The sequence below is a fragment of the Bemisia tabaci genome, chromosome 1 (genome assembly GCF_918797505.1).
Source record: "Bemisia tabaci chromosome 1, PGI_BMITA_v3".
In the NCBI taxonomy this organism is placed as follows: Eukaryota; Metazoa; Arthropoda; class Insecta; order Hemiptera; family Aleyrodidae; genus Bemisia; species Bemisia tabaci.
Window position 1 is genome coordinate 66,971,328 of NC_092793.1, and position 15,270 is coordinate 66,986,597.

A 15,270-nucleotide genomic window follows, 5' to 3' on the forward strand; every position below is an offset into this window, starting at 1 on the left:
CGAAAATATATCTTTAAAAATTAGGACTATTAATTTAATTGACAGGTATATTAATGTAATCTCCCATGGTGAAAGTAATAAGCTTTATTAGGAGATTTCTCTCTAAGAGCACGGATGGTTCTTTCACAGCGTTTGCCACTTACTGAAGTCTGCGCAGTCTATTTTGTTGATTCTTGTGATGATGAAAAAATTGCACGATTGAATTTTTTTTTTTTTTTTTTTTTTTTTCAGATCTGTCGCACGGTGACCCAGACGTGGAGAGTAATAGGATGGTTGTTTTGAGTCGCGAAGACGACTGCTGCAGTGATGCCGAGTTGGAAGACTTCAATTCCGCGCCGAAGAGGAAGCAACGTCGCTATAGGACTACTTTTACCAGTTTCCAGTTAGAGGAGCTTGAAAAAGCTTTCTCTAGAACTCACTACCCCGACGTTTTCACCAGGTACAATACAAAATATTTTCTCTTTTACTGAATAGTTAAAAAGTAAAGGATATATTAACTCATTTCATCAAACTACTGTGTTACCTACCAGGTCACCAGTTAGCACAAAGTATTCAACCAACATTCTTACGATATTTCCTTATAACTTATGGTACCTCCTTTTGAAGTATTAGACGAATACTCAATTCATATCCAATATGTTTAAAGCCAGTATTTGAATAGTGCATAGGCGGAGTGAATGATGGTGGTCGCCCGTTGTATGTAGAGTACCTGCTTGGGGAGAGTATACTGCCGTGCCAAGGAAGAACGCCGTATGAACATTCGAGAGTTTCCAGATTTCCCTCGATAAAATATGTATTTTTTACGACACTCGTGCACATTTTTCTTTGAAATTTTCAGATATTTTAGATTATAACTGCGTACGAAACTGTCTAAATACTTTGGAAAAAAAATATTCACAAATTTCCCAGTAATTTCGATTTTTATCGAAGGAAACTTGGTAACGCCTGAAGGCTCATACGGCGTTCTACCTTAGCATGGCAGAATACTGACATGTCAAAATATGGAGCTCTTAGGGCCCAAAATGGGAGCCAACCTTCTAATACGAAAAACACAAGAGAAAAGGCTAATCCTCAGAGTCCAATGAGAAAACAAAATCGCTTAGAGTGTTCATACATCGTCGCTCCTCCGACGTAAGGGCGTAACTCGATTTCCACTTAAGCCCTGGAAAGCATTGAGTTATATGGAAAACAGGATTCAAGTAGAAATTGGGATACGCCTTTACGTCAGGGGAACGACGATATGAGCACGCATCCGCAAAAATGAGTAAATGAATGCAAAAAAAAGTCAAATGCGTGCTTTGTCGTAACGATTGTTTTAATGAATCATTGTGGACAATTTGAGTTCATATAAAATTACCGACATGTCCGGACTCTCCCCATATAGGTCACCCAGTTGCGCGTTGGACAAACTCATTTTTTCCCCTGAAAGGATTTTACTTCCTTCCCTTCAAAGAGACGTCTGACTAAGCAACGTGTAATCCGGCAATCCTGCAGAGCGACCGACATTCTGGGAGGGTGACGTCAGGGTGTCATTTTTTTTTGTCATTTGTAATACTCTCTCGAGACCGAAATTAAATAAATGAGGATCCAGAGGGCTATCATTTGTCGCATTTTCGGCACTGAGACTTTCATTACCATTAGTCGCGTTCGTGGCGACACGACGGCGGCCCGGCCGCGGTGGCGCGACGCTGTGCTGCCGTAAGGCCTTAATTCTTGCTCATGCACGGACACTGAGACGCAGCGATTGACCTTAAAAACGAGTTTTAAATGGTGGATTGAATCAAGCATAAAAAGTATCTACCCTCTCGCGAGAAAAAATCGCGGACTTTGAAATTCTCGTGCTCGCAACTTTGGCTTGAACGAGGTACACTCTGAACAGAGTAAATGCCATTCAATGGACCACTAGACAAGGTACGAATTTAAGCAACCTGATACATGTTTCATAATCAGAATTTCACGTAGATCACGATTTACACAACGAAAATTACTAAAACCAACTCCTAACGAAGATATTAACGTTTTTATTTCACATTGGTCACGAGGAATTTGAACTGCCCGCTCACAAGAAACTCAAAGCTCTACGTTAGTCAAATTGCGCACTACAACGGTTTCAGCAAGCTTCTCAATCGAGCAATGTTCATTTTCCACCATGTGTTGTTCAAACTATTAGTAATTTGTTATAGCTGAGCCAAATAGTCAAGATTGAAGTTGAGGATTTTTACATCGCAGAGACTGTCATGATAAACATTTAGCGCGCGATGTGAATCACGTAGAACATTGAGTTTTCATGAGCGGGTGGTTTGAATTCACGCATCAAAAATCATTAAATATCTTCGTCAGGAGTTGATTTTGGTAATTTTCGTTATGCGTATCGTGTTCTACGTGCAATTTTGATAAAGAAACATGTATCAGAATGCTGAAATTCGTACCTTGTCTAGTGGTCCATTGTCGTGAAACTATGAGGCTAAATTCACTTTTCAGTGTACCATCTGCAGGGAATACACTCTTACGCCGCATCCTCTACTAATGTCCGACCTAGTTCAAAGACAATGCCATTGTAATGAGCATTCAATCATGGGTCATGGATTCATATTATGCGTTACATGAATTATTTTCATCAGATCCTTTCAGAATTTGTCAGACCTGCCATTGAAGGGAGCTGATCCTGTTCCTTATCAGCATCTATTTCTTTTGATTTTTTGGACATCCTAAGTTTAGGTATTAATTTTACCAGGTTTTGATATTGTCTCTCATTTAATTAGAAGTGAGGCTGGTTAACTTGAGGTATTTGGAAAATTGGGAATAATTATTTATGCTCAAAGAGAGAAGGAATCGTTTCCTCTCTCTTTTACCACCTCCACGTGTAGAATTTCAGCCAGTGATGAGGCGTGAATGATCGATTATCAAAATCTCCCCATTCGAAGCTATGGTAAAGAATCGATTTAAGATGCTTGTTGCGAACACCCTGTTTATCGATTACTTTCCATATGTCTGAATGGCAGATCAATCGATATATTGCAGAGCACTCCACGCCCTCGATTTTAGCCTTCGGAATGCACTCGATTTTTGCTCGCTTACAATTTTCCTCCTACGCACAGCAGGCAACGAAATTTCTCAACTTTGTGTATCGGTCGACCGAAATGAGGCCATAAAGATTCCAGTCATAAAAAAAACTCAGCTAATCGGTTTTACACCGATCCTTATTTGCTCTTCACCGGAGCTGAAAATCGAATTTCAAACCTGAACACGCAATCTGAGGCAAAAAAAAATCAACTCGTGACTGTAAAAATCGATATTGCCATCCTTCATTAAGTATTCAAAAAGTGTATACTCTGAACCCGGTAAAATCGGCAAATCTAACGTACATTTTTGCAGCCGTGGTTGAAAGAATAAGTCTCATATTGTCTTCAATCGATAATGAAGTCATTTCAGGTTTATTCCCTTGCGGAGCTGTCATAATGCATAATCGTAGAGCAGTGATGTATGGGATATATTGCAGTGGTGCACATGTGGAGACTTAGTACGGCACTTCGAAATGTTTTGGCAACCCCTATCTTTTCTGGCTTGAATCCAAAATGCGAAGAAGAACAGAGCTACTGAGCACCTCGTTGATTGAAAATTTCAGGCTTTTAATTGAAATTTCATTTTGAGGCGTGTTTTACGAGCGCATGCTTAAATGCATTTCCACGCCTATTGTCAATTCGCTTCTTGCGTATCGGCTCACGTTCGGAGACTTAAACGAGCGAAAAGGAAAGTAAGATAGAGGTACTCCAATACTTTTTTGCTGAACTTACTGTATTTTTGATCGATATAACGACACAACGTTTTGACCTTTATAAAATTTACGTTTCAAGACAAGATTATCCTCTGCTTCGCGGAAAGCGGGGTTTTCATTTTCCTTGTTTTTTTGTTGGTTTTTTTTTTTTTGGGGGGGGGGGGTGGGGGTAGAAGCAACGATTTTGCTTGTTACCCATCAGTGCTCATGTATATCCACACAAATCAATAAGCATACATTTGTGTTAACTGCCAATCCGAAGGCAGAAACTGTAAGCGCTCAGCCAATAGGGAGCGATTTTTGGTTTCAACCTGCCTGTGACAAATGGCGATGCGGTAATGTGATTTTCTCAAAATTGATAGTTGACATTTTGGTGAGCAAGTTTTTTCATCTCAACGGTGCTCAGTTTCTTCGGGGAACTTAAAAACGTGCCTGCATAGAAAACAGCTAAGCGATTCTTCAACACGAACGTATTAGAACTTTCCCGCTTGTTTTTTTTCTCTCATTCTTACAAAATCAGTTTTTTCTGCATTTCATTTCCATTCGGTTGTGGTAAGCTTCATAACTTTAATTTCAGGCAAGTTAAAGTAACAAATCCGCGAGAAAAATTATAGGGGCAAACCGACTTTTCCTTAAATGTTGGTGACTTTATTTTCCTCGAATCTTATTTGTGCTTATTGTAAATCCTAAAAAGCCGTCATCACCGTGCAAAGTTATCGCAATATCAATGCTATTTCTTTGCCCTGCACGAAAAAAGATAAAAATGAACATTCCCCAATACCATGATTTGCGCCAAATATCTTGATTGCTGAATGTAACCATAGTAAATCAATTTTCCGAAAAAATCTAAATGTTTGCGACTAAAAGAAAAAATACAAGAGACAAGTCAAGAAAACCTACCAAATACTACACACACTAAACATTTTAAGCATATAAAATACACTGAGTACGAAATTACATCAAATACGTGACAAACAAACCAAACATCAAATCTAGCTATCGATCACATAGAAGATGGAGGTGGTCGTTTTTATCTATGACTTTGTAACACTTCTCTACTTCTGTTCGTTTTTCATCCATCTACGGTTCATTAGTTTGTTTTCTCCAATTTGATTTGATGATGGATTCGGTGAACTGAAGGGGAACATTCGTTTTCCACGTTTCAAGTTTAACGGGAAAACACCGCCGCTTGATATTGCAACCATAATAACGAGACAGATTCCTCCAACATGCCAAATCTATGGCAAATCTATGTACGGAGGTACAACACAAATTTTATCCATGCGATACATTTCACTTTGGGCCGTTTTATAATATCAGAGCCATCGTAGGGGTAAAACGGATTACTCGCACATTTCGCAATAAGGAAGTACTATTTTTGGACCAAACATAAAATCACTAATCTGCTTAGAGACATCGATGGAATGGCTCTATAAAGAGCCAAAAATAGTACCAATTTACTGCAAAATGTTGTCCAATTCTTACTAACTCAATCAGTAAATATTAACCCCCCCCCCCCCCTTCGGCAAGTTAAAGAGTGAAAGGGAATGAAAGAGTGCAGTGCGGATATGTAGGGACATGCAATCTTCTAAAGACCGATGAGAAGCATGCATATTTTCCTCTAATTAATTTCAGATTTTTCGAAATTCAGAGCAACTTGCATGGTTCAGGATATAGACATGACTTTTTTATATTTCTTCACATTTCTTTCTGAGAAAACTCCTTCAACTCGCGCTAAAATCTTAGGCTTGTCAGGAACATAAGTAACAAATCGGGACTGCTACACTTGAGAAGTACAGCTGAATGAGAAAAGGAATTGTTACATCCATGCTCCAGGCCTTTAAACATGCTATGAATTTAACCGGAAGTTAAGTATTGACTGAAAAAATGGTGATAGATGGAATTCTGTTCCGTCAATGGGATAAACGCACGATCCCTTGTTACGTATCAGGGAAATTTGAGTAGGTGATAGACTCGGCCCTAGAAATGTGAAACCTCACGTCGGAATATGAAGTTCCAACCGAGGAGAGACCTTGGAATTGGCAAGTAATCAACCCCACCAGCCAATAATGGAGCATGCGTCAATCTGAGCATCGGCGTGGACCCCAAGTTTAATATCGCTGCGCGCTGCGCCCCGATAATAATCCAATCACGAAGCGCTCCTCCCCGCCCCCCACCAGTCCTTCTTACGGTCCGCGATACCGGCTCGGAGTCGTAATTGATAATAATCAATCAGAGATCTAATGAAGCTGGACAATTAGTCTGCGATGGAGAAGAGAAATCTACTGCTTTGTTCAGTACTGCGCCTACCCTGGGCCTGCGCCCGCGCTCGCACCGTGTGTGTGTGTGTGTGTGTGTGTAATGATATGTGAACTATACAAGCCTCATTAGCCGTCGCTCATGATATGTATAACCCACGACGCGCAGCTATCAACGCGCACTCACGCCAAAATGTACCGAAAATCTAACTGCCCACAGCATGCTCCACAAGCACCGAAACGCACCGCAAAGCTAAAGATAGGCTCCTTCAAGAAGTGAATATTCGAATGGAGAATTTGCATGCAAATTTTTTATTACTTCATCTGAAAGTGCTTAAAGAGCTAATTTCACAGTATTTTTTATAATTTTTTTCAGGTATGGAAAATGGTATAAAAATAGATTTAAAAGTGAGAAAATGCACCGCCTAGTGTCGTCATCTGGCGGCATTCCCCATTTAAACACATAACACATGTATTTTAGCAGATTAGATCATTCTGTCATATCTTCTCCAATAATTGTTCAATTCATGAACCAACGGTATCTTCGTGTTCAGTTCACTCAGTGGTTTTCACTTAAACACGAAATTCATCAAATTTCAGACACCTGCAAATTCTTTATTCAACATCTGAAAATCTAAGTTAAAATGATTCAAAGGGTGCAATATTTTATGTCAAAATGACATGCGATGTATCGCATCGATTTGTTCCTTGTTTTCAGCTACTCGTCATTTTTATCGAATTTTATAATCGCATTTATGTTGTCACGAGACTATAGTATTCACTTACCGACTTTGACGTACAAATTCAACGTAATAAAGGCAGGGTTGTTTCAGAGGGAAAATATCGAATTCGAGTGCAGTTCCGATACCAGTATCGAATGCCATATTTCTTTCTTAAAAAAACCGTGCCTTCACCAAGGTGAAAATTTTTTGTCAAAGATAAGGAAATTTTCTAGTCTCGAGACAACAGAAATCGTTTCGAGTGGATATTGCAAATAGTTTTGACTTTTGAATTGCGATACGTAGTGAGGACGTGCTTTTAAAGCTATTTCAAACTGTTTCTCTGTCAAATTTCGTGTGTATAAATACCTGTCGTGGTACGGCGTAATTTGTGGTGCTTAAAAAGCCTTAAGTGATATCTTAAAATCCAAAAACTATCAATTGATCGATAGACTGTCCAATCGCTCCCTAAAAAGCTGAAGAGCCACCTTAAAGGGAATCGTTAAGTTCACAGCACATTAAGAAAGTTAATAAGCTAGAAATAAGTACCTGTTAATAAATACATCAACAGGTCACGCGCATCTCTCTGTGCAAAATTGAATCCGTCTTTTGGTTCACTGTCACCTTACATTAAATGTATAATACTTGATACAGTTCCCTTTTCTTGTTACAGGGAGGAGCTAGCTATGAAAATTGGTCTCACCGAAGCAAGGATTCAAGTAAGTTTGTATTTTAACCTTTATTATATTGCCTAGTTTATACACTCAATGTCATCAAAGTCTGAGAGAAGGAAGAATTACACATATCCGCTCAAAGTTAGCTGATTCTTTCAGAAAATTGCCCATTTTCTTAACGATCAGTACGCCAGTATTGCTTCTTAAGTACACACACGACCCTTCCTCTGAGTTCCTTCTCTCTTTTGATCAAGCTTCCGTACAAGAGTGAGAAGAGCGGTAGAAAATATTAATAAAAAGAAAAAGAAAGACTACTTCGACGCATGCATCGTTAAACTCCGTTTTTGTAAGCATAAAAGAATGAGGAAATATTTGGAGCCACTTATCACCTTGCACCTTCCAACGAGCTGCCATTGTGCGGTAAATAGAGGCGTCGATTCACAACGTGTGCTTTGAGCCGTGCCGAGGCCCGCTCTGTATTTGGAGCCGCCTTCGATTTCCACCGCATCCCGGAGGGCTCCTCGAAATTCGGCCCGAATTTGACATGCGCCCGAAAACATGTAAGATGAATCGAGTTCAATTTGAGTTCCAACTAGTCATAATGTTTGATCCATCGTCCAAGACCGTTTAACACCATCGTTGCTTAATAGAGGTGATTGAAACGCGTTTCTGCTTCTGAATAGCCGAAAATAAGCTTATTTTTCACCATTTAATTTTTTTTTGTTGTTACTGTACCAATTATTGCAAGTTGTAAATGGTGACTCAACTTAGTTCCTTAAATTTTTTAGCTGATTTTCACATGTGCACATTATATGTATATGTTAGTGGAGTAGAAAAATTATGCTTTATTTCTTTCCAAGATTACGTGCAGTTAAATATACAAGTTTCAAGCTATACCTAAATTTTATTCAACTGATTCCAATTTGGTTTCATAATATTCTTATAAAATGCGTATACGGTCTATAATAAACAGTTTTTCAGTGTAAAGTTATACAAAAAATATGAGGTGAATTGCGAATGTTGTCTCTTTACAAATATCGGATACAATACAACCGACATAATTTAGTATAAATCGTGGTATAATAGTAACTTAACGAATAAGAATTACATTAAAACAGTTGACGAATATTTCTAACAAAAAGTTCTGTGGAGTGCTTGCAAACATCTTCATAAAACTGTTCATGATTTTTTTTATACTTGCGGATCGGGGCAACAGCGCAAATCAAGACGGATCCACATTTGCGATACTAATTGCATTACGGGCAAGGTAATTAGATTCTCATAATTACCCGCACTGAGCATTATTATGACATGCCTCTCGTTGCAATTACTCCCTTTCCCTCCATTGCTCATGTGCAGTTTGCAGACACTGCACAGATTATCTATGCTGATGCGTGCTCGAAATTTTATCCCGGAAAGGGCTGCGTTCATCCCGCAGAATCGATACTTTCTTCTAAAAATGACCGTCCAAGCTTAAATATCGAGGTAAATCGATTCAGCAATGTAAACACATATTGGGATTTGAGACCAACATCCTTCGCTTTTCCTCCCATTTTCAGTTTCTTCGGACATGTGGCTCTAATAAAAATAATAGAAAAAAGGAAGAAAAAGATCAAAGAGGAGGCAGTTAAACATATTTGCATTAACCACAGGGCAAAAATATGCAGAACATTACAAATGGAATAAAAAAAAAACTTACTTACTTTAAACCAGAGCCGAGTAGGGGGGTCTGGTTCATAACGAGTATGTTTTTTATTTCAATTCTAATTTTCTATACGTAGGAGAAGGCGGTAGGCAGTTCGAAAAAGCAGCTTTGGGAATCGTGGAGTATGTACACAATTAGCAAAATTCTTCAATGAGAGCTAACTTTAAGATTTTATGCATCTAAGTCCTATTCATGCTTCTAAATTCAAGGGGACGTCGCAGTGTCTAAATAATCACCAAGGACTTCTGATTGGGTTTAAATTATACTTAGTAATTTGAAAACGTTTATATTTGTCTCTAGTGAGAAATGGCAAATTATCTTGTGGCGTAGGCTTTTCAGTACCTCGCTGCTGCGCGCCAACCGCAGCTCTTGGTTGAAAATCGGCTGAGCAGCAATGGCGAGGCGTGAATGATCGATTATCGTTATCCATCCGTTTAAAGCTATGGTAAAGAATCGATTATTTAGATGTTCGTTACGAAAACCCTGTCTATCTATCCTTTTCCATAGGTTTAAATGGCAGATTAATAGATATATCGCAAAGCACGCCACGCGGCCACGCCACTTCTGGATAGTGCTCATCAGTTTGGCGAGGAGGAAAATGAAAAGGTGAATGAATCTGCATTAATAAATAAAAATAGAGGTCCATGAAGGTGAGGAGGGGGTTCTGTCTGATCTAAAAGTATTGTGGTTTGTAGAGCAAACTTGTTCCCCTCGTTACCAGCTGCTTGTCGCTCGGTGGAAAAATCTTTCACTCTTACATCCTTTACCTATGCACAAATTCAAGATTTTGATTTATTTTTTATACAATTTCGAGTTTTTTTAAAGGTTTTTGGGTTTAAATTACGCAAAATGTAAAGAGAGAAAAATAAAATAAAAATTTAGTGTGGTAGATATTTTCTCGTGAAAGAGGTTCACAGGTTGTCCAACACGTCTAAATGAAACCTCAAGATTTTTTGATGCAAATTTGAAGGGACGGTGGGACCCCGTCTTATTTTGTCCCACGGTTTGCTCATCCGTATTGACTATAGATGCATTCGTGCCGCTGGTAATAGATATTGTAATTTTTGCCGAATGGGCGCGTTTTAAGTTCATCTTATGTAAATAAAAGAGAGTTCGAGTGTTTTATTACGGCGCTAAAAATGGAAAATGAACTTAGCGGCGGCGCGAGTGCATGAGAGAGTGGCCGGACGAGGGAATGAATGAAAATGAATGAGCGGGAACTCGGGAAGATGACGGATAAACAGACGATCAAATAACGAAGAAGAAATACGCGCATGGATCGGCACCGGTTGACGCTGAGTTGGTGAATGGTGACTAACTATGATTAGCTCCGCGGGTTATGATCTCGACGGTGGTGTTTGAATTTACATTGTCTCAGCAGTGCCGCGCTGTTTCCGATGATGTCAAGTTTACGAGCCGAATAATATAAGGTCTACCAAGTCATGAATAGCTTGGTATAAGCGAGATGGATCCGTTGAAAAATTAGAAAATCATTCTTAATGCAAAATATGCGGAGATATAGTATTAAGTGCGATAGTCCTCTAGGAGAACTGACACGTATAAGAATAGCTGAAATTTTTCTACTTTTAGATATGTTGGTCTGCATGTCGCAAAAAAATTACACCATTAGTCTCGTTAAACGATCTGAATGTATAGCTGCATACTTTTAAAAGTTTTTCCTCATAATTTTGTCACGTATAATGAAAGTCTGGCACTGGTACTCGAGGGTTAACCTTCTACTTCAGTTAGAATCTATCCTATTTATGTCGATATGCCTCCCCTCGACTTTGTTTATTTTACTTTATTTCGTAGTGTTACTTATTTTCTTGGGGGGTGGGAGGGCGAAAAAAACAATCATTACAGAAACATGCTGAAACGACGACGGATCTCAATTAAGGGCACGCGCAATTTTTTTCAAAAGTTTTTTATAAAAAACCACTTAAGTGCGCGTCAATTAATAGAACTCCCGGAAGCGTTTCGTCTGGTCAGGACAGCCATCATCAGTGACATCATTTTTTTCACTCTGGGCGCTGCTTACTATAATAATAGGGTATACTTAATATTATACTTTTCACTAAATTATTTACTATTATAACTGGGAGATTCATCAGTCCCTACCCAAAAAGCTGGCCAGGCACGTGGGGGGGGGGGGGGGGTTGGAGGGCTCAAGCCCCCCCCCCCTCCCCGAAAGCAAAAAAAGATAATGAAGAAAAGCAGAGATAGAAAACAAGGAAAGGCGAGAAACGAGGAATTTTAAACTTTCAAAATGCGTCCAAATAGACTTAAAATTACAAAAAAAAATCCCCGGACCCCCCTCTGAGCTAAGAGATATTCCATACCCCCAAACTACCCCCTCAGTCGGGGAGGGGGAGGGAGAACCTTGCTCACCCGACCAAGCCCCCCTCTCAAAATCATGGCTACGTGCCTGAAGCTGGTTCCCTATTTTTTGTAAAGAAGGTCGATTATTTTCGATTTTACGGCAGGCTGGCATCAGCGTAAAGCCCAGGGCGGCACAATTGATAAGTTAAAGATGAGAAAATCCAATTAGCCCAGTAAGATAGAGCGGAAAGAGTGGGGCTCTGCAGAGATATATTCATAAGGAAGGCAGAGATGGAGAGAGACCGTGGACTGGGAAGGAGTACTCGAGAGGGAGAGGGATGGCAAAACCGCGGACGGAGAACCAAACTGAGTTTACAGCTGACCGCTGTGATCGGCGCTGAGTTGCCTGCGCTCTAGGAGGCCATCCAGAACCTACGGGGAGGCCGCGGCCCCCGGGCCCCGAGATCTGACCACAATTACATTTCGCCGGACCCGGCGCATCCTCTCCAAATCGGGAATAAACATTTTTCTTTTCCGAATCAACAGCCTCAAGAAGAACAAACTCGATCTCAGCGTTCCAAAAGTAACTTTTACATCGAAGGCAAGATCAATGCAAAAAGTACCCAGAAGTCCTAAAAGTCTTCAAAGTATGCCAAGAGTCTTTCTCTTTATTGTATGCAAAAAGTGCGGATTTAGAAGAGTGCAGGAACTGCAGCAAATTTATAGGGCTTTTCCACATGGAGGTGGAGGACGGATTTTTTTTTTTTTTTTTTTTTTTTTTTTTTTTTTTTTTTTTTTTAATATTTTTTTAAGGAATTTTTTTTAAAATATGGCGTAACTACTACAAGTATTTCCTTGTGTCTATCTACATGGTTTAAAACTAAAACTAAACGAACTGCATTAAATTAACAGGGTAACGTTAGATGATACGATAATTGGGACGGATTTTTCATATTAAGGTACGACAATTCCAGATTTTTGCGATGAACTTACAGAAAATGAGCCTCGGAGGTCTCCAGTTCCTATCATGTCTATCACTTCCCGCGAAATCCCAGTACAATTCTGCGTCTTTAAATTCATATCTTCAGAATTCTGGTAATACTTAATTCGAACACATGTCAATTTCTCTCATTCGGTTGAGTGCGCCTTCAATAATCATGATGGCAATTTGAGCGGCTTTGGAGCACGAATAGTAGCTTGCAGTGATTTTACCTTCGTTCTGTCCGGGCAAGAAACACTTTACTTCTCCTTACGATACGTGTCTCTCATTCTATCGAGTTCGCCTGCAATAACCGTGATGGCAATGTAAGTAGCTTTGGAGCATAAAAAGTTGCGCACAGTAGTTTTCTCACCTTTACTCTGTCTCAGCAAGGAACATATGTTTATTTCTCTTGTCACTATACTTGTGTATAGATTACTATGCATACCAGCCGGTACAAAAATACGTTAAACTTTGTTGAAACGAATTTATAAAGATTTCATGACGATTCACTGACGCCACCCTGTATTGATGAAAATCTCGAAATACAACAACCCATGCTCGCATTGCTGCGTATGTAAAATGCATTACTACGTATTAAAATTATTCCAGGAAGATAGAAACAAGATGATCATGTTCATTGTAAAGACATCAAGTTTTGATTTGAGGAGAGTAATCAGTTAAACCTCCGACCTTCTTTTCTTTTCCTTACTTGTTCATGTGCAAGAAGTATTTAATCGGACCGACAATGGGACAAATCGGATGAATCAAAATTTATTTCCAGGAGAAGATACGAAAACAATGAGTCGGGAACGGGAGAAAAATCTTATCCGCGTTGGTCATCTAATTCGACAACGCTGCTGGAACTGGAAATGAAAATTAATCCCTGAACTGTTCCATGTATTCTGTCCGTCTGTTTATTTAACTAATTCCTTCGCCCCCTCTCTGTCCCACTTGCCGGCCTAATTGGGCATGATGCGTTTATTATATTATGCATGGTTTGTTGTGTTGAATTTCAATATTTTATACTTGTGCCCATTTAATTAGTTTGATTCAAGACGGCACCGCTCGGGGCGCTGCTGGGCTAATCAAGTTGCAAGTCGGGGCGGATGAGCATGGTCAAGAGAGGGCGGTGGGCGGGGGGAGAGGTCGAGAAACCATAAATTAAGGCTTAAACTCGGACCCCGGCTTACACGAGTTGTGTATACACTCTCTGTTAATGGCAACTAGTCCATGGCCACTGCCCGATTCGTTCGGGAAAATATTCACCCGCCATCGAGTCATAGACATGAAATATGGACCACGTTGTGGCGCCATAGGTATCAATTCCATTTCGTATCACCTGCCATCCTTGTTTATTTCAAATCAGTACAAATCCGTGGGGCACTCAGGTGAATCCTTCGCCGACTCGTAGTAAAAATTGTTCCCGCGCAGGTATCATCGCTGTCTTAAGATTTCTGTGTTTAGGTTCATCAAGTTCCAACAACTTCTCGCAAATCCTTGTGTGGATGTAGAAACTAGAAAAAATGTCTTTAAAAATTAATGAGCTTTAACTTTTAACTGGAATATCCTTCTCCCCATATTTGTGAGACTAAACAGGAAAAGAAATGTAATCTCTGAAGCCCCAAAAATGTATTCCAGAGAGAGAGAACGAAGGTCCAATTTCAGTTATTGAATGGAGTTGAAATTGTACACTGCATTATTACCCACACTTAGAGACGTTGAGTATCAAATAATGAGTTTTTTTGGATGAGCGTAAGTGGCAGAGCGACCCCGTGACACTTTGGTCCATTTTCAACTGGAAGGTGAAACCATGAATTGATGAATAAGAGAGGAGAGTTGGCAAACTCAGAAAAGCAACCAATTAATGATCCAATTAATCAATTAATGAATACTGAGAATGAGTGATTGAGATTTTAGGAGTGCCGCATTTTAATCTGCGTGCTCCAACTCCGGACGATAAACAATGCGTGGCTCGCGCTGGCCATTCTTAGCCTTCACAATGTTGTCTTAGCGACAATGTTCTCCAATTCCCTCGTCAATAGCTTGCAACATTATCATCACGTAGATCGCAACATTTGACAGCGCAGACGGCAAGTACAAAGTAATCCATCTCGAATATAGCACGTTCGCGACAGTCGCATCATGTCATTTACGGTGACAAGTATTTCGCTTAATTTCGTAGAAAAATTATTCAATTACATCAGACAGAGGTGCCAGACGCGGTGATTGTCACTTAGCGAGTCTCTACTGTTGCTGGTCGGCTTATTACTGTGACCAGCAACTCTGCTTACCGGAATCATTCGCCACATAAGTGAAGTTGTTTCTTATGTCCTTAGTCACTCGTCGCCTTCTACAAGCGCACGGACTTTTCAGAAGTAATTAGTATCCCGGGAAGACTGAGAATTTTCCTCTCCTTCCGCCGCAGCGTTAGCAAACTTCTGAAGAATAATTGCTCGTCGTAGATATGTTTGTATTTGCCGCTTCAAGGAGATTTCTAGTCGCTGGCAACATTGTCGTTGTGTTGTTGAATGCTCGCAGCACTCTGTTCGCTTGTGGTTTGGTTTGAGCGGTACCTAAAGAGGAAAAACCTCTAACATTGGAATGACAGCATTTAAGCCTTTACGCTTTTAAATGCAGCCTAAATTTATGATTACAATCCATCAGTCCATTTAGAGTGGAAAAACTTTGGCATAGAGATCGGATATTGACAGTTTGCTCCAACTCCCTGCTATACATTGGTTTAAGTGAGAATTTAGAGTTGGAAGTGCGAATCGTGAAAGAGGGCTTGCGGCCTCTACAAATGCTTCAATATATCCCAGCCAACCCCCATGTATCATA

The 15,270-nt window shown here is 39.9% G+C and overlaps 1 protein-coding gene across 2 annotated transcripts in view; it reads left to right on the forward strand.

The window, feature by feature from the left end:
* Nucleotides 1-15,270, forward strand: part of LOC109034616 (homeobox protein aristaless) — a 128,789-nt gene that overhangs the window by 99,128 nt on the left and 14,391 nt on the right. For both annotated transcript variants that reach the window (XM_019047867.2, XM_072305804.1), the window contains exons 2-3: nucleotides 232-439; nucleotides 7,426-7,471. In XM_019047867.2, the coding sequence (XP_018903412.2) occupies nucleotides 232-439; nucleotides 7,426-7,471 (254 nt within the window). The remainder of the gene's footprint in view (nucleotides 1-231; nucleotides 440-7,425; nucleotides 7,472-15,270) is intronic.